Source organism: Misgurnus anguillicaudatus, chromosome 11, assembly GCF_027580225.2.
Source record: "Misgurnus anguillicaudatus chromosome 11, ASM2758022v2, whole genome shotgun sequence".
NCBI classification, from domain to species: Eukaryota; Metazoa; Chordata; class Actinopteri; order Cypriniformes; family Cobitidae; genus Misgurnus; species Misgurnus anguillicaudatus.
The window spans coordinates 15,403,828-15,428,504 of NC_073347.2; the positions used below are offsets into that span (position 1 = coordinate 15,403,828).

General features: G+C 36.7%; 1 protein-coding gene and 1 long non-coding RNA gene across 5 annotated transcripts; both read right to left on the reverse strand.

Annotated features, from left to right (window-relative positions):
- Positions 1-940: 940 nt before the first annotated feature.
- sufu (suppressor of fused homolog (Drosophila)) lies at positions 941-16,818 on the reverse strand. 4 transcript variants are annotated; one of them, XM_073873124.1, is made up of 13 exons: positions 16,450-16,816; positions 16,060-16,194; positions 13,431-13,567; positions 13,004-13,146; positions 12,794-12,881; positions 12,394-12,464; positions 12,121-12,274; positions 11,874-11,979; positions 7,553-7,591; positions 7,064-7,198; positions 2,144-2,282; positions 1,980-2,045; positions 941-1,876 (listed from the first exon to the last, which is right to left on the reverse strand). In XM_073873124.1, the coding sequence occupies exons 1-13, from the start codon at positions 16,599-16,601 to the stop codon at positions 1,787-1,789; spliced, it is 1,455 nt and encodes a 484-aa protein (XP_073729225.1). In that variant the 5' UTR covers positions 16,602-16,816; the 3' UTR covers positions 941-1,786. The 4 variants fall into 4 exon arrangements, with proteins under 4 accessions (XP_073729225.1, XP_073729224.1, XP_073729227.1 ...); XM_073873123.1 differs by having other exon boundaries at positions 12,121-12,277; positions 16,450-16,815; XM_073873126.1 differs by lacking the exon at positions 7,553-7,591 and having other exon boundaries at positions 16,450-16,818.
- A 4,457-nt stretch (positions 16,819-21,275) lies between these two features.
- LOC141368863 (uncharacterized) lies at positions 21,276-22,187 on the reverse strand. The gene is made up of 2 exons (XR_012372291.1): positions 21,896-22,187; positions 21,276-21,636 (listed from the first exon to the last, which is right to left on the reverse strand). It is a non-coding gene; the product is annotated as an uncharacterized lncRNA (long non-coding RNA).
- Between the last annotated feature and the right edge of the window lie 2,490 nt (positions 22,188-24,677).

Genomic DNA, 24,677 nt, shown 5'->3' on the forward strand with positions numbered 1-24,677 from the left:
CAAGATTAAATTGTCACTAATCTTTTAAAACAAGAGTTCAAAGTACTGAGGGATAACATTATAGTACCTTCAGTAAGTATAAAAGTTATCCAGTATTGGCAGTAAAAGATGGTTGCGAACAGATGCTGAAAATAATAAACTGTACTAAAATTCCTAGGTATTAGTGTTTTTTAACATAACCATAGTAAATATTAAAGTATACTACTGTGTATCAATTCACTATAGTTAATACTACATAATACTGTAGTAATTACTATATATATACACCTCAGTATATTACAGTTAAATATAGTGGATCTTAAAGGGGCCATGGCACAAGACTTTAAGATGTCAACTAAATCTTTGGTGTCCCCAGAGCACATATGTTAAGTTTTAGCTCAAAACACCATATAAATATTTTATTATAGCATGTTTAAATTGCCACTTGTAGGTGTGTGCAAAAATGTGCCGTTTTGGGTGTGTCCTTTAAAATGCAAATGAGCTGATGAAATTCAAACACTGATCACAATGATGGTGGCTTGTTGCAACTGAAACTCAATTAGTGCTCTGTAATAAATGGCAGTGCTGTGGTTGGATAGTGCAGATTAAGGGGTGGTATTATTATAATAAGAGCTCCTTATGACTTCATAAAGATAGCCAAATTTCAAAGACCCATTTTTTCATGTGCTTGTAGAGAATGGTTTACCAAAACTAAGTTACTGGGTTGATCTTTTTCACATTTTCAAGGTTGATAGAAGCACCGGGGACACAACCACAGCACCCAAACATGGAAAAAGTCAGATTTTCATGCCATGACCCCTATAAAGTATAATGCATTATTTTTTCATGTGCCTTAACAGATTCCTTTAGGAAATGAAGACATTATTTGTAAAGGGAACATGGCAACACAACCAAACAATCTTTATCAGGTTGTGTTGTCAAAACAAGCACAAATACCAAGTTATGTAAATAACTTTAATGCACTTAAGAATAACAAAACCACAGGCAGTGTAGTGATTCTCCTGAATATAAAAAATGACAGTACACTAATTAAAATCATATTTTATAAAGCACTAATAAAGGGTTCTTTTTTACATTGACCTATTCAGCACATATTTCAAAAATAGCAAATGCACATTCTGCAAAAATAGACTGATGTTTAGGAACCGGTTAGCTTGAGTCCCTACAAAGAGGCTTGGAATGCAATCATACAGTCTTAAAGAAAATGAAATCCAATACATGTAAAACACTAAAAAATATAAAAGAAAGGAAATAACATGAAATAATTTCCTACTTCTTATATTACATGTGGTTTAGCAAACACCATTATTAATATACAAACTTTGGCATTGTGTTATTGGACTAACCGACCACTTTTTGTTTGTCAAATTAAACAAAGAGGCTTTATCTCTACCCATAGATCATCAACTTGAATTAGGCACTATTGTATTTTATCTTGAGTAAAGACAGAATTTTTAGATAAATATTATTCTTTAAAATGCTTTCCTTCGCAGGATTTAGCAGGGACAGTCTTATAAAATATTACACGATCAAAAACAAGGGGGAATAAAAATAAAACCCAGCATATATTTAGAAACGGCACAAGTCAATAGATAAATTCAAAATAATAGGTATAATGGACACAATTCAAACCAAAATACTTCATCGTGTGCCATCATTTACAGTGTTCTTTGAAGAGGGAAAATGTCTGAATGTGTTTCCTTCTGTCTGTAGGCATGTGAGCTCTGGAGTTGAGCTTGTTATTAAAGATGTCTGTCTATAATCAGGGACAGTCAGCTCCCATGTCTTACTGAAGTGGGCTTTCGAACACAGAGTCTGGTAGGACAGAGATCTTTAGCTTCTTATCTGGCCAGCTGTATTCCTTCGGCAGTTTAGATTCACAGAAGAGGTGAAGAGAAAGAGACATTTAAATTTTCAAGTGTAAAAAACATAGAAACAACATGAAACTTGAAAAAGAATCATTTAAAGGAAATTCTTACTTCACAGGAGCTCAAATCCTGAAGCTCAGCTAGCATCTGCTCTACAAATTCCTCTGTAAGTAATATCTAAGGAGATGAGAACAAAGTCACATGCAAGACGGCACTACATTTTAAGAATGGCACTGAATTTCAGTAATGGATGTCTGATAGTTTAGATTAGATACCTGTAGCCACGGTCCGTGTGCTGCATACGGATGCTCTTCTGTGGCAAAGGCCCCTTCTACCCCAGTGGACACAAACGTGATTGCTGTGTCTCCATTAATGCTTTTGTATGTGAAATGTCTACCATGAAGCAGCCGACCTCTATAGAAAAAAGCCATGAGTCATTTACAAAGACAATGTTAAAAATGTGTGCAATGTCAAATGCATCCTCTCTTTCAGAATTCAGTTTGGACAAATGTGAATGCTGCCTATGTTCAAGAGGTTATTTAAAAATACAGACCTTATCCCACCTAGCAACATCAGAGCTTTATATTTGTTTAGAAAGCTTTGGTTATTTGTTTAATTGAACAAAGTTCAAGTCGATTATCAACCTGTGGTCTACAGTAAATCCTACGCAGGGCCACAGGAAATCTGCACCCACATAAAGCTTGCACACATCTGCATTATTCAAATGTAGCAATACATAAAAAACATACATGTTCGTTTATTAAAAATTTTGGATAATTTTATTACATTTTAAAATTCCAGTAGTAATGTATAATTCTCAGCTCCATTACATATATTTTAGTGTATTTAAATCAATTCAGCTACGGAGCCCTGCTAGGGTCAGGTGTGGAAAAAATAAAAGTCGTTTGTAAACTGTTTCCTCGGATTACTAAACTGTGCCCTCAATTTTACAATCTGTGCGCACGGTTTACTAAATTGTGCCCTCAGTTTTACAATCTGTGCGCATGGATTACTAAACTGTGCCCTCAGTTTTACAATCTGTGCGCACGGATTACTAAACTGTGCCCTCAGTTTTAACTGTGTTAAGCTGTTTTATATGTTTCTAACTGGAAACATGCTTTACGTAATATTTACTAAATGTTTTAATCGGATGCTACAGTAATATCTTTGTGTAAAATGTACAGATGATATTTAGATGTATTCATAAAAATAAAATAAGTATTTAACTAACAAATGATTTCTACATATCCTTAATATTTTCTATACATTTTAATCAATATATTTGAGAATGCCACACTATAGTCTGGCTATATATTTTCGTTTTTAATTGCTCATTTCAAATTCATATTTTATGTATTTAACATCAGCTTATTAAGTAAGATTAAAAGATTATTAAGAGCTGCACAATTATATTCATATACGTTTTAATATTATTCTATCTGTTTCTCAATATATTTAAAAATGTCACACTTAAATATTTACATTAATTTTAAATTAATATTCTGTGTTTTTAACATCAACTTAACATCAACAATCAAACATTTTTACATTGTATTATTTGATTAAATATAAGCAAAAAAGTTGATCACATATTACTTTAAAAACCAACAAAGCAAATGGGTTTTATTCAGCAGCAGATGAAATTGCACTTCAGAAGCTCCTCAAAAATCCTGGTAAGTGTGGAGTAATTACATTTCCAATGTGTAGGCTATGAAATATAGGTGCAGGATTCTGCAGATCCACCTGTCTGAATTAAGAAGTCATTCTGCAACCTCTCAGAGTTTATTCAGCTCATTGTATTTGTAACATGTACTGTTTGGCATTTTCGGAGTTTCATGATGACTGTAGACTTATGTCATGTGTAAATAATTGTTCAATTAAATAATTGTGTACAATTGCTTCGTTTATCGTTCATAAATAATGGTATGAAATAAATTCACTGTACATTAAGTAAATTCAACTCATTTTTTATTTAAATAAAATTCACAAAAAACAGCTTAGTAGATTTCACTTAGGATTTCAATTGCATTTCTTTAAGATCTTTGATTACATCTACTCAATTTTATTTGTGATAGGAAATCAATTTAATTATTGTAATACCAGATTTAAAGCTTTCAAATTTACTCAGTATTTGTAAGTATAAAATGTTTAACCAAAAATTGAGTAAATCATAGTAAAAGTTTTACAGAGTGTGGCTAATATACCCGCTCATTGTGCAGTAAAAATATGATCAGAAATTGATTCTTTTACACACAATTCAAAGAGCACAGCTATATTAGCACGTTGGTCACCTAAATAAATAGGCTATGTACAATAAAAATTTATTATTCTAGCATTATTTGCACAGAAAGCTGTTACCCAGTTAATATAAAAGTATAACTGAAAGTATTCAGATAAATACATTTTACACAAGGACACATACAATATTTCATTAACGGAGTACAAACTGTAAGTGTAAATATTTATAAACTCCAAACTTACCTGGATTTTTTAAAGAGTTTCTGAGATGTTTGTCATCCCAGAAGTTTCATTTGATTATTATTGTCTCATTGATTTTTGAATTAACATGTGATCTACTTAATTTCTTAAAATTACTTTTTTGCTTACATTTGCTCAAATGATAAATATAATGTAAAAATGTTTCACCAAAAAATTAAGTAAATCATAATAAAAGTTTGGCATGAAACATACTAATTTTTTTATCAGTTGATATTAAATGTAAATAATATTGATTTAGCCTACAATAATTAAGAATTATATGTATAAAACTTACATGTAGGCCTATATAATTGTGCAGCTCTTAAATATCTTTTAATCTTACTTAATAATCTGATGTTAAATACATAAAATATGAATTTGAAATGACCAATTAAAAACGAAAATATATAGCCAGCCTACAGTGTGGCATTCTCAAATATATTGATTAAAATGTATAAGAAATTTTAAGGATATGTAGAAATCATCTGTTAGTTAAATACAGTATTGTTCAAAATAATAGCAGTACAATGTGACTAACCAGAATAATCAAGGTTTTTAGTATATTTTTTATTGCTATGTGGCAAACAAGTTACCAGTAGGTTCAGTAGATTCTCAGAAAACAAACAAGACCCAGCATTCATGATATGCACGCTCTTAAGGCTGTGCAATTGGGCAATTAGTTGAAAGGGGTGTGTTCAAAAAAATAGCAGTGTCTACCTTTGACTGTACAAACTCAAAACTATTTTGTACAAACATTTTTCCAGTGAATCACTAAACTAATATTTAGTTGTATGACCACAGTTTTTTAAAACTGCTTGACATCTGTGTGGCATGGAGTCAACCAACTTGTGGCACCTCTCAGCTGTTATTCCACTCCATGATTCTTTAACAACATTCCACAATTCATTCACATTTCTTGGTTTTGCTTCAGAAACAGCATTTTTGATATCACCCCACAAGCTCTCAATTGGATTAAGGTCTGGAGATTGGGCTGGCCACTCCATAACATTAATTTTGTTGGTTCGGAACCAAGACTTTGCCCGTTTACTAGTGTGTTTTGGGTCATTGTCTTGTTGAAACAACCATTTCAAGGGCATGTCCTCTTCAGCATAGGGCAACATGACCTCTTCAAGTATTTTAACATATGCAAACTGATCCATGATCCCTGGTATGCGATAAATAGGCCCAACACCATAGTAGGAAAAACATGCCCATATCATGATGCTTGCACCTCCATGCTTCACTGTCTTCACTGTGTACTGTGGCTTGAATTCAGAGTTTGGGGGTCGTCTCACAAACTGCCTGTGGCCCTTGGGCCCAAAAAGAACAATTTTACTCTCATCAGTCCACAAAATCTTCCTCCATTTCTCTTTAGGCCAGTTGATGTGTTCTTTGGCAAATTGTAACCTCTTCTGCACATGCCTTTTTTTTAACAGAGGGACTTTGCGGGGGATTCTTGAAAATAGATTAGCTTCACACAGACGTCTTCTAACTGTCACAGTACTTACAGGTAACTCCAGACTGTCTTTGATCATCCTGGAGGTGATCATTGGCTGAGCCTTTGCCATTCTGGTTATTCTTCTATCCATTTTGATGGTTGTCTTCCGTTTTCTTCCACGTCTCTCTGGTTTTGCTCTCCATTTTAAGGCATTGGAGATCATTTTAGCTGAACAGCCTATCATTTTTTGCACCTCTTTATAGGTTTTCCCCTCTCCAATCAACTTTTTAATCAAAGTACGCTGTTCTTCTGAACAATGTCTTGAACGACCCATTTTCCTCAGCTTTCAAATGCATGTTCAACAAGTGTTGGCTTCATCCTTAAATAGGGGCCACCTGATTCACACCTGTTTCTTCACAAAATTGATGACCTCAGTGATTGAATGCCACACTGCTATTTTTTTGAACACACCCCTTTCAACTAATTTAACTAATTGTCCAATTGCACAGCCTTAAGAGCGTGCACATCATGAATGCTGGGTCCTGTCTGCCCTCTGAGAATCCACTGAACCCACTGGCAACTTGCCCGCCACGTAGCAATAAAAAAATACACTAAAAACCTTGATCACTCTGGCTAGCCACATTGCACTGCTATTATTCCGAACAACACTGTACTTATTTTATTTGATGAATAAATCTAAATAACATCTGTACATTTTAAAGATATCTGTTTAGTGTAGCATCCGATTAAAACATTTTGTAAATATTACGTAAATCACGTTTCCAGTTAGGAACATATAAAACAGCTTTACACAGTTAAAACTTTATTAATTTCCGAAAATATCAAACATTAATAGCAAGCTTGGAAAGCATGAATAAAAGCAACAAAGCGATTTCTAAAATGAGGGAGGGGCTAATCCAGTAGCAATGCAAAACTGTGAGAACGGATTGCAAAAGCGTGCGCAGTTTATAAATTCGTGGGTACGGATTGCAAAAACTGAGGGCACAGTTTAGTAATCCATGCGCACAGATTGTAAAACTGAGGGCACAGTTTAGTTATGCGTGCGCACAGTTTAGTAATCCGAGGGAACACTTTACAAACGACTTTTATTTTTTCCACACCTGACCCTAGCAGGGCTCGGTAATTCAGCAGACTTCCCACACAAAAAAATTATATGCGATATTGATGCTAGTAGCACCTTCTTATTGAAATGAAGTTAATTTCAACTCATGCTGGTAAAGAAATGTGTAGTAGGTTATCTAAAGAGAGTATGCAATACCTGAGGCACAGTGGAAGTAGAGTTCCAGACTCCTGGTTAAACTTTAGGTGCACACTTTCCAGCTGTCGCGTTCGCACAAGCTCATGGGGAACAATAGCAGCTGAACTCTCGCTCTCCAGACTATCCTTACGACTTCTGGGATAAAGAAGATGAAGAAGAATGAAGTAAGGGAACTCCATTCTTTGTAAATCAGAAGGAACCATTTACAAACATAAAGTGGCCCCAAAATAATTTTTCAAATGAATTTTATTTTTATAAATACAAAATCTGCAAACAAATGATTTGTTATTGTGCCTCAAGTGTCCAAAAAAAATTTATTTTCCAGGCCACTACAAAACAGGAGTGCAATGCTTTTGTGTTTTCTCATCGTTCTAACAAAAAGTGATATTGTACTGAACACCCATTTTCAAAGTGGAATAAAGACGAACTGTCTCCACCGCCCATTTTGCAGAAGAAATAAATTCAGTTTTTCTCTTGTTTGGCTCTTACCTTGAGTTCTGCTGGGTCTGCAAATGTCCAACTGATTGTCTATGGAGAAATTAGGGGCAGATTTGTACCACAGCGAAGTGAATTAATGCATTTACCACTACTGCCAACAGGCAAATCCATTTCATCCCTTTCAACAGCCACTTAGAACAGAAACACGTACATTTTGCCTCTTTAAAGAGGTCGGCTGGGCTTTAAAACGTATCTAGAAATTTGAGTGTCTAATAATTCACTGACTACTAGAAAGCCATTTTGACCATAAAATTTAGCAGGTGGACCTTTTAAAACATTGTGGTGCCAAACAAATACATTGACAAAGGATAACTAATGGCACTAAATGCATGGAGTATAATACAGTACAGTTTTAAAATCTAAATTTACAAAACATTTATGCATTTGGCATACGTTTTTATCCAATACTGTATACACGGTGTCCTAACCAGACATGACACAATAAGATTCCAGCGACAAGCAATTTGCTGTCCACAACAGATGTGACGTGACTACGATAATTAATTAAACACCTCAGCCAATCAGAATAGATATCTCTGTGGTGTTCAGCACTCCCACTCCCAAATGTGTGAGTACATAGTCAAATTCATAAATTAAACCATTTAAAACACCAAAATACACACTTGTTGACTAATACATGATCTTTATGAAATATAGGGTTCACAGTTTGTTCTATTTCCTAAATTTATTTTCAGGATCTGAGGTAAATATTTCCATGTACGCTTTCATTATGGCTATTAATATTCATGATGCGCAGAACTTTTAGCGAATGAGATCTCTATGTGGGCGAAGCTGACAGCTGCAACATCGCAAAAAGAGAAACTAAAATGGTTTCGAAAACAAAATCCAGTGTCACTTGTCGCGTATTTCCATTGTGTCTGGTTAGGACAAAAACTCTGATTCACTTGGAAAAGATACCACAGCGTTGCATCTGGTTAGGACACAGTGCTACAGTGTATTGAAGGTATTCATTTCTTATCAACATGTAGGTTTTCTTTGTGTATCTAACCAATGAACGCCTGAACGCAATACTCTACCAAGTGAGTTACCAGAACACTCCATGAAGCTATATTCCCTTTATTCTGACATCAACATCAGGGATCCCATTATGATTTCAGTATGTACATAGATGATGTATGAGTGAAACCATCTACAGAATACACCCAAACATTCAAGCAAGCATAACCCATCAATAAAATTCTGGGTTTTTTTTCAAACAAAGCAGCACTGCCTGAAGCAGGGGCTGCAAGATGAGCGCAGAGCTGTAAACAACAGGACAGTGAGATTATTCTAGCCTAACCATACACTGCGCAGGACTACACAGCATTTAAAGGTGCAGTGTGTACATTTTTAGCAACATCTAGTAATGAGCTTTGATCTGTGATCTCTATATAGGCAGATCAGATCAGCCGACCATATGACGTAACTCACTATGATTGGTGATCAGTCCCAGATTCAATTCTGATCAAAGCTCCTTTAGCAACTATCTGTGAGGTTGTGAATTGCAACCACCGGCTCAGTCCACAGCTCACCCCTCCCTTTCATACAGATGCTACGGTGGTCAACACAAGACAAAGATGTAGTAGCCTGGGACAGCAGATAGTAACCAGCAAATATATTTTTTGTGGGGGGCGCAAAGCTATGTACCGTGCAAAAGAGGGTCCGCACGCTGAACAAGTTTGAGAACCACTGGCATAGAATACCTACTGCTGACAGACTATATAGACACCTGAACTAAATCTCATGAGCTACTAAAACTGCTGTACAGTAGCAGGCCAGCTGGTTAAAGTCAGCACTTATGAGAACAAAGATTGAAAGGAAAAGCTGTAGTCTGAAAAAAATCCCTGCATACTGGACAGGTTAAAAGTTATGAACCACTATCAAACCCATAAATTCAAAACTGACAATTCTTAATTTTTTTTAATGTCATTTTGCTGTGTTTGTTATAAAAAAAATTATCTGTGCAAGCCATTATTTATTTTTTTAAATTCATACGATCCTTCTCTGATAACGTCAGCTAGATGGCTTGGGCGGGAGCATTCGTTAAAGGGGGGGTTCAATGGTATTTCAAGCATTCTGACTTATTAACAGAGTTTTATAGAGTTGTTTCCTCATGGTAAACGTAGGCAAAGTGTCAAAAAAGAAGTTGGGCGTGTTACAGAGTATTTTTGTGCCAAATGCACTTCGCCAGGGTTCGTACAAGATTTTTTTGATTACGGGTCCAGCTGACGTTTCAGGGGTTTTACGTCCAGCTGACGTTTCAGGGGTTATACATATCACTTCTTTATATGGACACTTCCCCCGGAAAACCCCGCCCACCCGTCAATCAGCAGGAGACCCTAGAAGTTACAAACATCACATCATGCGACAGCTTTGTTTAATTTCAAAACTCAACAATGGCACGAAAGAAGAAGTGTGTTTTTGGATGTAAGGAGAAGAAAGCCAGCCTTATGGAAACAATGCATATAGTTTTTTTAGCAGCGGAGTTTTGCGTGTGTGTTTGATGCACTGAATTTCATTGAAAAGTCCCAACCGGGTCATGTGTTGCATGCGGTAAGTAAGACCTTGTGTTATGTTGGAAATAGGCGCATGCATATTATAAAGGACACGAACATGTGGTGAATCATAAGTTAAACAGTGTTGTATGGTTGTATGACTCGTACTTGCTCCTCCCGCGGTAGTAACTCCTTCTTAATTTTTTCGTACGTTATCGGAAAGATTCGTAAAGCTAATCTTTCTTTTATAAATCTGATTAAACTAAAGACTCTTTGGAGATATAAAGGATGTAATACTACTCTATAGGTATTCCAGATTAACAGCAGAAATGCAGAAACAGCGTGTGTTACGTGAGCTTTAACTCTGCCCCCTCTAACTGTCAGTCTGATGCAAGTTCCATTTCTGAATGTCTGAACCACTACTTTTCTATATGTAATCACAGCACAGTGGAAAACACAAGCCACAGCCTCCATTTTCCTCTTGTAATATGCCATTTCACTTTTAAAATACGTCACAACATGAAAGTTGTTAAAGCTGCAATCCATAACCTTTTAACTCAACTCTTTCCCGGCAGTGTTTTTAAAAAAGTTGCCAGTTAGCACTAGTGCTGGGCACTGTGATTCTCATGCGTGTCTCATCAGTAAAGTCGGTTCGGTGATTAGTAGTAAATCGCCATCACCTGCTTTCAAATGGAGCGGCATTTACTACACAAAGCTGTATTTCACCAAGAAGCTAAGCAAAATCACGTTCATAATCCAAAAAGACAATCTTCTACAATTATGAACGCAATTTTGCCTAGCTTTCGGTGAAATACTGCTTTGTGTAGTAAATGCCACTCCATCTGAAAGCAGGTGATAGCTCTTTACTTCTAATCACCGAACCGACTTTACTGATGAGAAACGCATGAGAATCAGAGAATCGAATACGATTTTTTTCACCAGCTCTAGCCAGCGCCAGCATTTTTTAAGATTTTCACAAAAGTTTAATGCCTTCCAGGAAATTTTCCTCTTTAAATATATAAACATATATCCTATCTTCATTTGTTCCTTTTATCATCTCTAAAATATGGGTAGGTTTCTTCAAAAATACCAAATTTTGAGGTAATTGCTTTTTGTAAAGGACTTTTGTTAGGGATCAGATTCAGAATAATGATCAAAGTGGAGTTTTACTGTTTTAAAACCATGGATGCATTAGTGTTTTACAATTTGTAAGAGTACCACCTAGTGGATTATGGTGGAAACATGGATTGCTGTAAAAACTCGTCATTGGCGAGGAAGCGTTTTCTCTTAATTGATGAGATAATTCGTCATGGCAGGGAACTAGAACTTTCTGGACTTATTGCGTGATTACATCACATCTGTAAACAGAAAGAAGAGGAACTGGCTACTATGTCGCATTTGTCTACTGCAGCGGATGGTGAATCATCTAGATGGCAGCGTTTATATAAAATTTTACACAATGATTATCTGGTGGAAAAGTTTGGATTTTTTTTACATTACCACCTTAAAAATCTGACTGTAATTGTCCATGCGGATATATCTAGGACAGTATAAAAAATGGCATAGCATCATCTCTCCAACAAATTTGACACCACACAGTATATAAACCCATAATGTACCTGACAGAAGATTTTATACACAACCCAGAACAGGTGGCACAGCAAAACCAGCTGCCAATTCCAACATACTGTCCTGAAACAAACTCCCCAACCTGCTACTTTCAAAATCAGGTCTTTACATTAATCAGGTCTTTGCATGTTCGACTAAAGCATGTGGCAATCCTGACGCACTGACTGTAGCGGAAATGCAGGACTTACTGTGGCCGATCATGACCGCCATGTCTCTGACCGCTGATGGGAGGCAGGACAGACTTGCTATTAATCTCCAGTCCTTTCCGCAGGGCCTCTCTAATCTGTTCAGTGTCTGTATAAACAACACAAATTCTCATTAGCCACAGACGTCGATGTTACACAGTACCTAAGCCAATGAGATGAAATCCTTGCTTTAAAGCATATTGGCGTCATGGTTTCAAAAAAGGCTGCGGTTGTCCTCAGGATCCCTTACCTTTGTCAGACAGCCTGCGTGGCTGTGACCCAATGCAAATACTCCTGCTGTCATCCTCGTCCTCAGGAGGTCGGCTCAAGTCATCCCAGGCACACTTGGCACTGACGCCGCTCAGGTTAGAACCTTCCGTCTCAATACCCTTATCCACTCGTTCCTGCTTGGGATAAGCAAGCAACATACGCACAACTCAACAAACCTGAGATGTACAGCATCTAACAGGCAACATTGCCTCACAGGTTTCCTAAACCCAATACAAACTACAAAAAGCCTTACTTGCAAGTGTGGATCAATGTCGAATATGGTTTCACCTCTTCTCATGTCAGTGATTAACCACGGACCTCCAGCACTGCAAGTGAAGAAGCAGAAGACACAAAACACAGTTTTGTCAAAACATCTAAAGCTAATGAAAGTGCTCGACCCACTTGGGACAAAGTAACAGCATGCAAGCTACACTGCTCCCATCATGGTTCAGCAATGAAACATGTTCAAGTAACATGATACACATATTCTTACTTATTTGCTTATAGTGAACCATAGACAGTCATGCAGTTTTATGACTATTCACAGTATTACAGCAAGGACATCCATTTTTTTTCTTGGTTTCATCATTTTATCAGTCCACCTAAGTAAATGTGTGTCTCTGTTCTGTCTCATGGTTGGTTGTGGGATTACTCAATGTGTACCCCTCTTAGTAAGTCCAAAATGCCCTGACCGTTCCACTGCTGTGCTGCCTGCAGCTCTTCTGTGCAAACGCCTACAATCTGAGAAGTACAGAGAGAAACTTTATATCTTCTGATCACACAATCTCAGATTGTGTATTCATACACAGTTAACATGCAGTTAACCTTACATAACCCTAAATTGATGGCATGCTACACCTCACCTGAAGGAAGCTGACATGACCGAAAGGGGTGTGCACTGGCTGCATCTGGGGGTCTTCTGTGAGTAGCATGTGTTGGATTCTAGATTCACTGTTGTCCAATGGGCTGTGCCATGAAATGTGATCACCACTGCAGAAGGTGTTTTCTATTACAGAGAAATTCATTCAGTTGTCTTTACGTTTATAAGATAAACAGTAAAATGATAAAATACAGATTTAGCTTGACCTTATGTACTTGCATCAGTTATATCAGTTACCATAGTTACAGTGAATATTCATTACAACGGCAAGAAATTGTAAATAGATCGGTTATTTTTGGACAAAGAAACATTCTAGAGATTTGTGGTGTTTTGCACTTCAAATTATGCAAAAATATTAACTAACTTAACTGTTCTGACTTTATTTTATGGAAGGGGTTGAGGTACAGTACCTGATTGAAACACGTATCTAGACAAGCCTTGCATGAGCTCAGCTGGCCATGTGGGGGGTGCAGTCTCTCCTGCTTCTCTCTTCAGGCGAAATGTGAGCTCAAAACCAAATCCGCTTGGGCCCTCTTGACCTGTGAATCTATAAAACAACTATTCTATAGCCATCACGTCATGTCAACAAATCTCTTCTTCCAGACTGATCAACTATAAAACTAAACATCAGCACAACTAAGTCAGGAACACTCAGTGAGCTAAAGGAACACTCACTGACAGCACTGTGGGTATATTCACTGAGCTACAGAAACAGTCACTGAGCTGTACGAACACTCGATGAGAACGATACAGGAACAGTCACTGAAAACGTAAAAGGAACGCTCACAGAGCTATAGAAACACTCACTGAGAACACTACAGAAAGACTAACTGTGAACACTAGGGCTGCGATACCACGCGCATCACGTCAGTAATGCCGGTTCCTTGATTAGTATTAAATCGCCAACAGCTGCCCCCAGACGGCGCGACACCAACCGCACAGAGCCGTAGTTCCCCGACAAGCTGGGCCACATCGCATACGATACGTCCGCAATAATTAATGCGAAATTGCCCCGATTGTCAGTGAACTAAGGCTCTGTGTAGTTAAAGCTGCTCTATCTGAAAACAGCTGATGGCGATTTAATACCAATCAAGGAACCGGCACCACCGACGAGATGCGCGTGACAAACACATGCGATCCATCGTGCAGCCCCAGTGAACACTACTGGAACACTCACTGAGGACACTACAGGAACTTTTACTGAGCTACAGGAACAGTCACTGAAAACGTAACAGGAACACTCACAGAGCTACAGAAACACTCACTGAGAACACTACTGGAACACTCACTGAGAACACAACAGGAACTTTTACTGAGCTACAGGAACACTAACTATGAACACCACAGGAACGCTCCGTGCGAACACCACAGGATCCCTCCCTGCAAACACCACAGCAACGCTCCCTGCGAACACCACAGCAACGCTGGCTGGGAACACTAACGGAACGCTCCCTGCGAACACTACAGCAACGCTGGCTGCGAACACTAACGGAACGCTCCATACAGGAACGCTCACTGCGAACACTACAGGAACGCTCACTGCGAACACTACAGGAACTAGGGCTGGGCAAAAAAAAATATTTTTCGATTAATCGTTTTTCTAAAATGTGGTCGATTCAAAATCGATTCTCAAAGAGCAGATTAACGTTAATCTAATTACTAGTCTTCTTCACTAGATGTCACCTTCTATTTTTTGCCTTGTGCAATGTTACCAAAAAGCGAGAGGCAAGCCTGTCATTCATTCAGTGCTTAAAATGGCAGTTTCAGGTGCTTCATTGACGTTGATGCTTGAATCGAGTATAAAAACCGACCCGAGAACCGGAATCGAATATTTTATCAAGAATCGAAATCGAATCGATTTGATAGCTTGTGAATCGAAATCGAATCGATCGCAGGGCTCCAGACTGCCACCAGTCTGAAACAGCACATTGTACTTTCTGCATCTATCATGAAAGTATTTATTAGGAATACAGTGGAAATTAGTAGAAATGTGAATAATTGGTTAACATGTTGATTTACAGTGTGTGCCCCTACATTTTCTCGTTGCGCCCCTAAAATTTTCAGTTAGAGGCGACTGTGCTCCTAGTGAAAAAAGTTAGTCTGGAGCCCTGGATCTGGAACATCTGAACCGATACCCAGCCCTAACAGGAACGCTCACTGTGAACACTACAGAAACACTCACTGTAAACACTACAGAAACGCTCACTGCGAACACTACAGAAACGCTCACTGCGAACACTACAGGAACGCTCACTGCGAACACTACAGGAACGCTCACTGCGAACACTACAGGAACACTCATTGCGAACACAACAGGAACTTTTACTAAGCTACAGGAACACTCACTGTGAACACTCACAGCGAACACTACATGAACTTTTACTAAGCTACAGGAACACTCACTGCGAACACTACAGGAACACTCCCTGCGAACACTACAGGAACTTTTACTAAGCTACAGGAACACTCACTGCGAACACTACAGGAACACTCACAGCGAACACTACAGGAACACTCACAGCGAACACTACATGAACTTTTACTAAGCTACAGGAACACTCACTGCGAACACTACATGAACACTCACTGCGAACACTACAGGAACTCACTGCGAACACTACAGGAACACTCACTGCGAACACTACAGGAACTTTTACTAAGCTACAGGAACACTCACTGCGAACACTACTTGAACACTCACTGCGAACACTACAGGAACTTTTACTAAGCTACAGGAACACTCACTGCGAACACTACAGGAACACTCACTGCGAACACTACCACTCACTGCGAACACTCACTCACTGCGAACACACACTCACTGCGAACACTCACTCACTGCGAACACTCACTCACTGCGAACACTCACTCACTGCGAACACTCACTCACTGCGAACACTACAGGAACACTTACCAAGAACTACAGGAACACCTACTTGGACCTAACTTAAATATGTTGAACTAAACAGGTAGTGTACTGCTGGCCTACTGCAACAACACGGTCATAAACTCATTTATCCCATAATATCTCATTCTTACTCATGAACTCTGTTGTCTCCGTACAGGTCACTGAGACCAAGGCTGACGTAGTGCCAATGTTCTGGTATGTTCTGTCCAGGACAGCCCACGTTTCTGTACATACTAATGTAGTCCAGAGGATCTGGACCTCCCAGCCTAAAAGAAGGATTGTGGGAGAGAAGAAAGAGACATTGAGCTGCTAAAAACAATGTGACTGTTATTTGCATATAAATAATGATATTTGCTTATTAAAACATGCTTAAAACAATGTGCTGTGGAAGCTATGACTATATAACAGTTACTTCTAGTTTATTATTTAATATAAATTTAGATTATTCTTTTAAAACAATTAAATGTGTTTTTAAAAGTCAGTCTTCAATGAAAGCTACACTCATAGCTCAAATGTCTTACCAGTACTTCACAATGGCTGTGACTTGCAGCGGATTTGCCTGGTCGGGGTACATGCGTCTGCATTCCCCGTAAATGGCCTGCAGTCCCGGGGGGAAGAGCGAGGCGAGGCCGAGGTGCGCTGCTGTTCCGCTGCTAGGCCGCATCTCATCCATCCCCACACAGCCTCACACCGAACAGACTGGGGAAAACTCCTTAAAAAATAAAGAAACCGGGACCTTCCTAAAAACTTGCCAATCAAAGCGGCGATTAAATTACTGATTTTGGGAGAAAGATTTATAATATTTCCCCCCTCTGTTTAGCCCCTGTTGCTGTTTTTCCCCTGTTGTTAGACGTCCAGAAAGGGGGACGTGGCTTAGCATTGAATGACATTTGACCCAGCCAATCAGAAGAGCCGTAAGAATAAAACGATATGAGAGCCGCACTGTGTTTGGACAAATGTATGATCAATGAAACTGACCTATGGATAAGTCTGTGGAGGTGGGGCTCGGTAGTCTGCTAAACATCTTAGTTTATCGCATTATTAAAGAATTAAACATATTTCTTTGCTAGACGCAAAACGTTTTCATTAACGTTTCTTTTTAATTTTTTGGTCTATTTATACATTTTAATACCATTTTCTTGTTACTGTCCTTTTTTAATCGTTTTCATATTATCTCTAAATATTTTCTATTTTTTCTCGTTTGATTTCACCAGCACATTTTCAATTTCTGTTTTTTTTCACATTTTGTGTTTGTATATGCTCATGTTTTATACTAAATTAGTTACTGCAATTTTCAAAACATGATTTTTTTCCCCACACAACTCAGTTGTTAACCACTCATATTATAAGTTAAACAGGTTTAGTGCCGCCTGTTGGACAGACTTTATGTCTACACGTGCACATGGTTTCATGAGCTATTCTATTTATCACCCAGTTCTGGGCTTATTATTTTTAACCACTGGAAATAGCATTTTTATTAGATGTAAAAATTCGTATTAGATGTAAAAGTTTGCCTTTTCAGTCCTTTCCATTAAAGCATCCTCAGTGTTTTTAGATAAAATCCTGATTTGGTTTGTGATGTAACAAAAGGATCATTCCTTGAAGTTAATGCAGTGTAATACTGCTTAACACTGGCTATTTTCATCTGCTAAAATGCTAGTATTTAGTTTGAGTTGTAAACGGTATTAAATACTGTAAAAAGGGAAAGTACTTCTTTTCATAATAAAAACTTATTTAATAATGAACAAACGTGTCAGAATGATTATTTAGGTTTAGTATGTTATATCTGGCCTGTTTATGGTAATTATGACTGATAAGATGTACATAGTAGATATAAGTCATATTGTTGATGTTATTTGGTGCTTGGATACCAAAACTCTTTGCTTAACGATATGTTACAAGTAATACGTGTTAAGAAGCCAGACATGCTTTCTTGTGATGGGTGAGTAGCCTACTTTATTTTCATAATGAAACTCAATATAGTGTGACTCAAAAAATGAAAACCACATTTAGCGCAAACACTGTTTATGCAATAGTATTTCATTTTTTTAACCGTACAATGTTGTCAATATTATTTACATAAAAGAATATCTGGTACAAAAGTCCATGTTATTTCCTTTAATTTAGTCTGTAAAAGAATATGTACAGTATTTTACACATATTTATATTAGCCTATATTTTCTATAGTGTCTTTATCTGACTTAGATGTTGCATTTGTTTTCAGCATTTACTTGTGTTTTTATTTTTTTAATCAGGTGATATCTACATCTGTACTTCTCTGGAAATGTTCCTAAAAATTCAGTCTAGACAAGATTATGAGCAGATTAGATCCACTCTTATAAGCCAAACCTTATAATGTTCACAGTGGCTCCTCGCTGCTACTCTTTCTTGAAGAGCCATGGTCACTTTTGGCTTCCTGTTTACAGCGATACACAGGGGCCAGTGGCCCTTTTCACACAGATTATTATCAGGAGTGATCAGGATACAACTGAGCACATAGAGTACCACCATTTCTACGGACCAAACCGAGACCTTTTTAGTCCCTTTTGGTATTACCAGCAGCCAAGTGTGCTCCGTCTGCCAAATGTTGCTCAAAAACAAGCCCACCATGAGGTGCTTAGTGAAACATGGCCTGAAGGGTTCACACTAAGGGGAGAGTTACACTGGGGGAAACTTCAGAGAGTGTTCGGGGCTATCAGGGAGCTTCCAGACTTTGTGAAAGAAGATCTGAGGAGGGTGTATGGCACTTACCCCAGTACAGCTGTGAGTATCAGCTATCAGAATGGAGAGTTTTTAGTGCGAGGGAACCCTCGTGTGGGTCAACAAGAATATAGAGTGGAGAAGAAGCTGGTGAGGAAGGAGACAACTCTTTCTGATGGTGATCATGTGGGTCAAGTAGTAAAGAAGAAAGAGAAGACAGGAAAGAAAGTGATTTGATAGTGGCACTGTATTGTTTTATAGCTTTGCTTGTTTCTGTCGTAACTATTAGATTATTTAATTGTATTAAATGCAATGTTAATTGTGAATGATTATATATACTAGTCAACATTTGAAGTGGATCAAAAACATTCATCAAAGTTATCCCAATACAAGAACGGGTATTGGTTATTGGTTTTAAAAAGGTTTTGATCTACTTCAAATGTGTATACTGTGCTTGTGCGGCTGTGCCTCAATATAAATGATTGTTGTGTGGTAAATGCAATATCGTCTATTCAACTTTTCTAAAAAAAAATTATAATAATTCATTTTTTAGGAAAGGTAATCTTGTAGGTGAAGATGCATTTTAAATATTTAAAGAATGGCAAATATTTTATTATTATTATTTTATAAATGCCCACAATTTTTTTAATCTACAGTTTTTAGATATTTATTGGGTGAAAATGTTTTTTTCCTCCAAATGTCCTTCTAGCCTATTATCATTACCACATTTTTTCTAAATAAAGTTTTATTCGCTTTGTCAACTTGCTTTGCAAAGTAACAAAAGTGTCAGAGAAGAGAATTATACAACCAGAAAAATATATAAGCAGAACAAATATGTGACCCTGTCTGTAAAAGCTCATAATCTAATTATGATATCCGGAGCATCAAAGTTTAATTTACCTTATTTATTTTAATCTTTGAAATGACCTTATTTAGTTAATATTAAAGGTTTTATTTTCACAGAACAAATCATAAAAATTACTTTAACTGAGTTTTCACATTTTTTATAGTTTATAAGAATATTTGTAATTTTTATGAGAGAAAATTTTAATGAAATTAATTTAGCACTTATAAGTAAATAAATCCTAATGTACTATTTAAATAGCTACACTGTAAAAAATACCCTGCTGCCTCCAAATTTTTTGTTAAATCAACTCAGATTCACAAGTCATGTCAACAGAGATGAGTTGACACAACTTATAAAATATAGTTGAGAAAAGTCAACTTAATTTTATAAGTTATAACAACTCACCTGTAGTTATAACAACTCATCTCTAGTCAAGATAAATAATAGTAAGTTGAAATGACTTGTAAATCCAAGTTGATTCAACAAAAAATTTTAAGGCAGCAAAGTATTTTTTACAGTGCAACTATTAATTGTACATCAACTTTTTATAGTCCTACTGCAGAATGGTTATTGTCAAATTTCAAATGGTCGTGACTAAATTATAAGTCAAATTTCATTAATCCCCAGACATGATTTTTGTGGATAGTTTTGTTAATGTGTCCATTAGTCCAGATTTCCAAGGAATTGATCCTGAGTCATTTGCCGGGAACAGGAGATAAGACATGCCTGTGGTTGAAGCGTGGGTGTCAATGCATGATTTGCATGCATCAACATACCACTAGCATTACTGTTAATCTAACCATGTCATTTGGCAATACAGTTATGTTTAATGTATAGTCGAAACGAGATAAATCCAAACCAAAGCCCATGTCCAAAATCCATATGAAATCTAATGTCTACGTAGGTGTAGGACAGGTAGGTAGAATTTTACCATATATGCGTTACTGATAAGTACCTTGAAGGAAAACACTTTTGATTCAAGGAAGTAGTAAAAAGACTTTGCTCATTTGATAAGCACACCCACACTGTCTGATAAATGTGAGTGTAAATTTGACTACCAGCAGCATGCTTCGACAACACATACCTCTGTATACTTAAAAAAGGGAGCAGCACAGGAAGGTGGTTTGATGCATTTGTAATGATTTATTGGATAACACATTAAACGTACACAATTGCTCAAAAGTCAATCAATGTTAAAGGCATTGCTGTAAATTAAATATAAGTGACCTGTATTTAACACAACTGTACGTCAAACAAACATTTGATTAATATCAAGCAACTAAGTGTATTTACATTTTTTTTTTTTTTGTAAATTTGTATGGCAGATAAGGAACACAACACCAGAAGAACTGAGCCCATAGATGAACTTTTATGACCACCATCTATGGAATTCAGTTCTCAGGGCTGAGTGCTCAAGAAAATTTAAGTTACCCAGAGAATTTACGTTTGAAATTAAATAATCAAAGTTATCTTGTAGCCCAAAACAAAAATTATGTGTAATCTCCATTTTTTTTAAATAATAATTTCCGTAACATAGAAAGGGCAATACATAAGATACAATTTTACAAACTAAAACCAGCATTTACATTTGCAAAGCAAATATCTAACTCAAAATCTTCTTTGTTAGTATCAGCATTTTTAAAGTTCCCACCATTTGTATTTTTTCTTGAACCTGAGAGACACAGATTATAAATTCAAAGGTGTTTTCTACAAGGGCCAAAGGGCCGATGACGTAAATGACCTCACGTTTTTGTTTCAATGTTATCGGCATCACATATTTGTTTAATGTTTGATCATTACTGAACTGCTGAGAAAAATCATTGAACTTCATGTCCCGAGCCGAGTACCTGCCACACCTGAGGACTTTCAGGAAACTCTCCCTTCCCATTAAACGGCACTGAACCAGTCGAACTGCCCTGATGGGTGCACAGTTGGAAACCCCCTCTGAAGTACCAAAATATCTATTATTTCTTCTAGTGTTCCAGTATACTATTATCTGCCATATATTTATGATTAAAAAACAACATTTACATTTGTATAAGTTACCAGTTATTTAACTAGAAATTTTTTTTACTTACCACACTTATATTGTACTTCTACAAGTTCAGAAAATGACTGCCTAAAGATTTCTCTTATAGTGATATTAATCTGTGACCTCACTCTGTCAATATTAAAGATATCAAGGTTATATTTTAACAGAATGTTATTTACATTATATATAGGATTATTTTTTTAGTAGAAAACAGTTAATCACAAAAAATGACTTTACAATAATTTTAAAAAAGACTAGCAGAAAAATGTTTTTCCCTCCACTGTTATGTTGTAATTATTTAAGTTCAGAAAATGAATGCCTTAAGATTTCTCCCAAAATACATGCAATAGCAGAAATACTTATCTGATAAGGAGAAAGACATGCTTACCCCAGCCTGTCATGATCCACCTCATATCTCTACCTCATGCGCTATGACAGTGCTATCAAGGATCAAACAGTGGCTTCAAAATCCACAATCCTTCTTTGTCATTAAAGTTTCCTATACAAAACTCGCATATGAATCCAGCGATGACAGGTGACCTCCGAATACGTGACTTCTAAATTCTCTCAGCTTAAATACCTATCTGTCTTTGTGCCTCTCTCTCTCTCTTCTATCTCTCTCAAACACACACACACACACTCACTCACTCCCTCATGCTCTTTCAGTAAAGTAAGCCTGCAATCACTTCCCAGTAAGAAGGAAGCAGTGGGAGGGAGTCTCCCGCCCCCTCATAATGAATCAATACAAAGCACTTCTGAGGAAAAACATCTCACTGGTTCTGCCCTCAGTTCCCATAAAACAAAAAAAGGAAAAGGGGAGACGAAGAGAAAAAAAAGGACTCGTCAGTGAAGGAACCAGGAATTCCCCTTATTGCAAAAGAGCAGTTTCATGACAACAGCAGTGACTTAGCAGAGAGAATGAGCGAAACTACGGTGGTGTTGATAGCTTGTGTTTCCATAAAGGAAATGGAAATCTCACTTATGTTTGCAAAGTCATGTTTACATGTACTAAAGTCTCAGACAAAAATAGTTAAAAAAGTCGTCATATGGAATTTTTCGCTGATTGATACATGTATATTGCATCATAGTGAGGTGTGGTGTTAAAACCATAAATACAGTTGTTCCACTCCCCACATGACTTCCATTTATCGCTTACTGTAAAATGAAGTCATTGAAGATTTTCTGCTTACTAAAACAGTTAGTTTCATTGATGGCTCAGTATTCAAACTACGCAGGGATGTAATGACTGAAGGTCATTATTTATTGCTTTTGGAAACATCAAATCACTAATATTTAATGGAAATGTGTTCGAAATGTGAGTCTTCTATTTCCCTTAATACTTTACTTTTATGTTATTTATGTTTTTTGTTTATTCTATACACGCCAGGCCAACAGGCAGTGAATCAAATTCTGAATGGATATTATTATTATGTAAAAAGACACAAATTAGAAACAAATATAATCTAGCCCATTATGAGCAAAGATAGGGTCAAACCATCCATGTGCAATGACTAAAAAGCTGACTGCAACATTAAGGGAATCTACTTTCAGTGCAAATCCTTCTGCTGGTGGGATAAGTTGCAATTGACATTTTGCACAGACTTCAGAAACAGACCTGGCTTTCATGCTGCTGTTTGAACACAGGGGAAATTGGCTACAAAGGTCACTGAGCCCATTTCCTCTCCCCCTTGCTCACAGACTCAGACCTTTACAGCACACGCTGCTTTTTACCTGCACCGTATTTTAGTAGTTACTCTTTATATCGCTTTATATGTGTGTTGTGCTTTAGTAAAGGTTATCCAGGGTTAGCGCTGAGTGAATTTTCCTTCTCCATGTTCAGTCTCTGGTACGCTACTGGCTTCCCAAAAACCGATGTCTCAGCTGAGACATATGACTAAGAAGAAAAAGACGATTGCTGAAATTAGCAGAAGTGGACCTTGCGTTTTCCTGTAAACTGCTCGGTTTTAATCTTACAGATTAACATTGTGGTGAAACTTACTTCTGGTTACGTTTTGTTTTACACATGGCCTGGACTTATTAATGGTCAGTCATTAATACAAATTATATTAATAATCTTAAACTTATCAACAATTAATGATCTAGTTTGACTACTTATAGTTTTTTATTTCATTCTATTTTACTTGCACATGATCTACGGTATCAGAATGACTTAGTGTTTATTTTCACTTCTGTGCTTTTCAAGATTTATCATACGTAGGTGAGGTAATGTAATAGGTGTTTGGCTAATAAAGCAGAAATCATACTAATTTAACATATTTATATTTTTGTTAAGTTAAACCTTGGTATGTTTTTAATCTTTAAATCTTTTTAATTTACATTAAAAACCCATATATGCTTTATCTGTTTAGTAATTAAGTTTTTTTTATTTGTTTAGTAATGGTGTTTTCATTTTGTATCCCATTTTGAAAATTAAACGTGTCAGTCTTGTCTTTAAAGGGATAGTTCACCCAAAAATTAAATCATGTTTCATGTTTTTACAAACCTATATAAAATTTCCTTGTTCTGATGAACACGAAGGAAGATATTTTAAGGAATGTTTGTAACTAAAACGTTCATGAGCCCCATTCAGTATAGTAGGAAAAAGAGTAAGAGAGAACGTAATGTGGGACGAATGTAACAAAGCAATTTTTTCAGAGCCCTGACTACATTTGCATTTCAAACTATGACAGCATCTTTAGCATGCAACCCTTGAAAGAGATGACAAATAGTGCATTATTTCGTCATCGTTTCCCGCATTTAGACCCAAAGAGCAGTTTTCAAACATGATCAAACCTTATCTTTTCAAACAAGTCAATCCCTAAAGCTGTCATTTTTTTCTTATAACGCGTTGTGTTTCTGGTTTCATGTGTTACAGTACTGATCAATCTACAGGTTTTTTAGTCCAGTAACACATGCACCCTAAGTTTGACTTCTCAGAGTTTTTCAAAATAAAAGTAAATCTGATTTAAATGTGTGTTCCTGATGGGACCAAAGTAATACTTGTTACTTTTGTCCCGCTGCTAATACTTGCATTATGTTGAAAATTTATATTATTCTAATTTAATAAAATTTTCATAGTGTTTATACTGTTTAAAAATATTTTATTCTCAACCATTCAAGTTTGTACTGTCGGGGGATGCTTTTGAAACATTTGATGAAACTGAAATTTT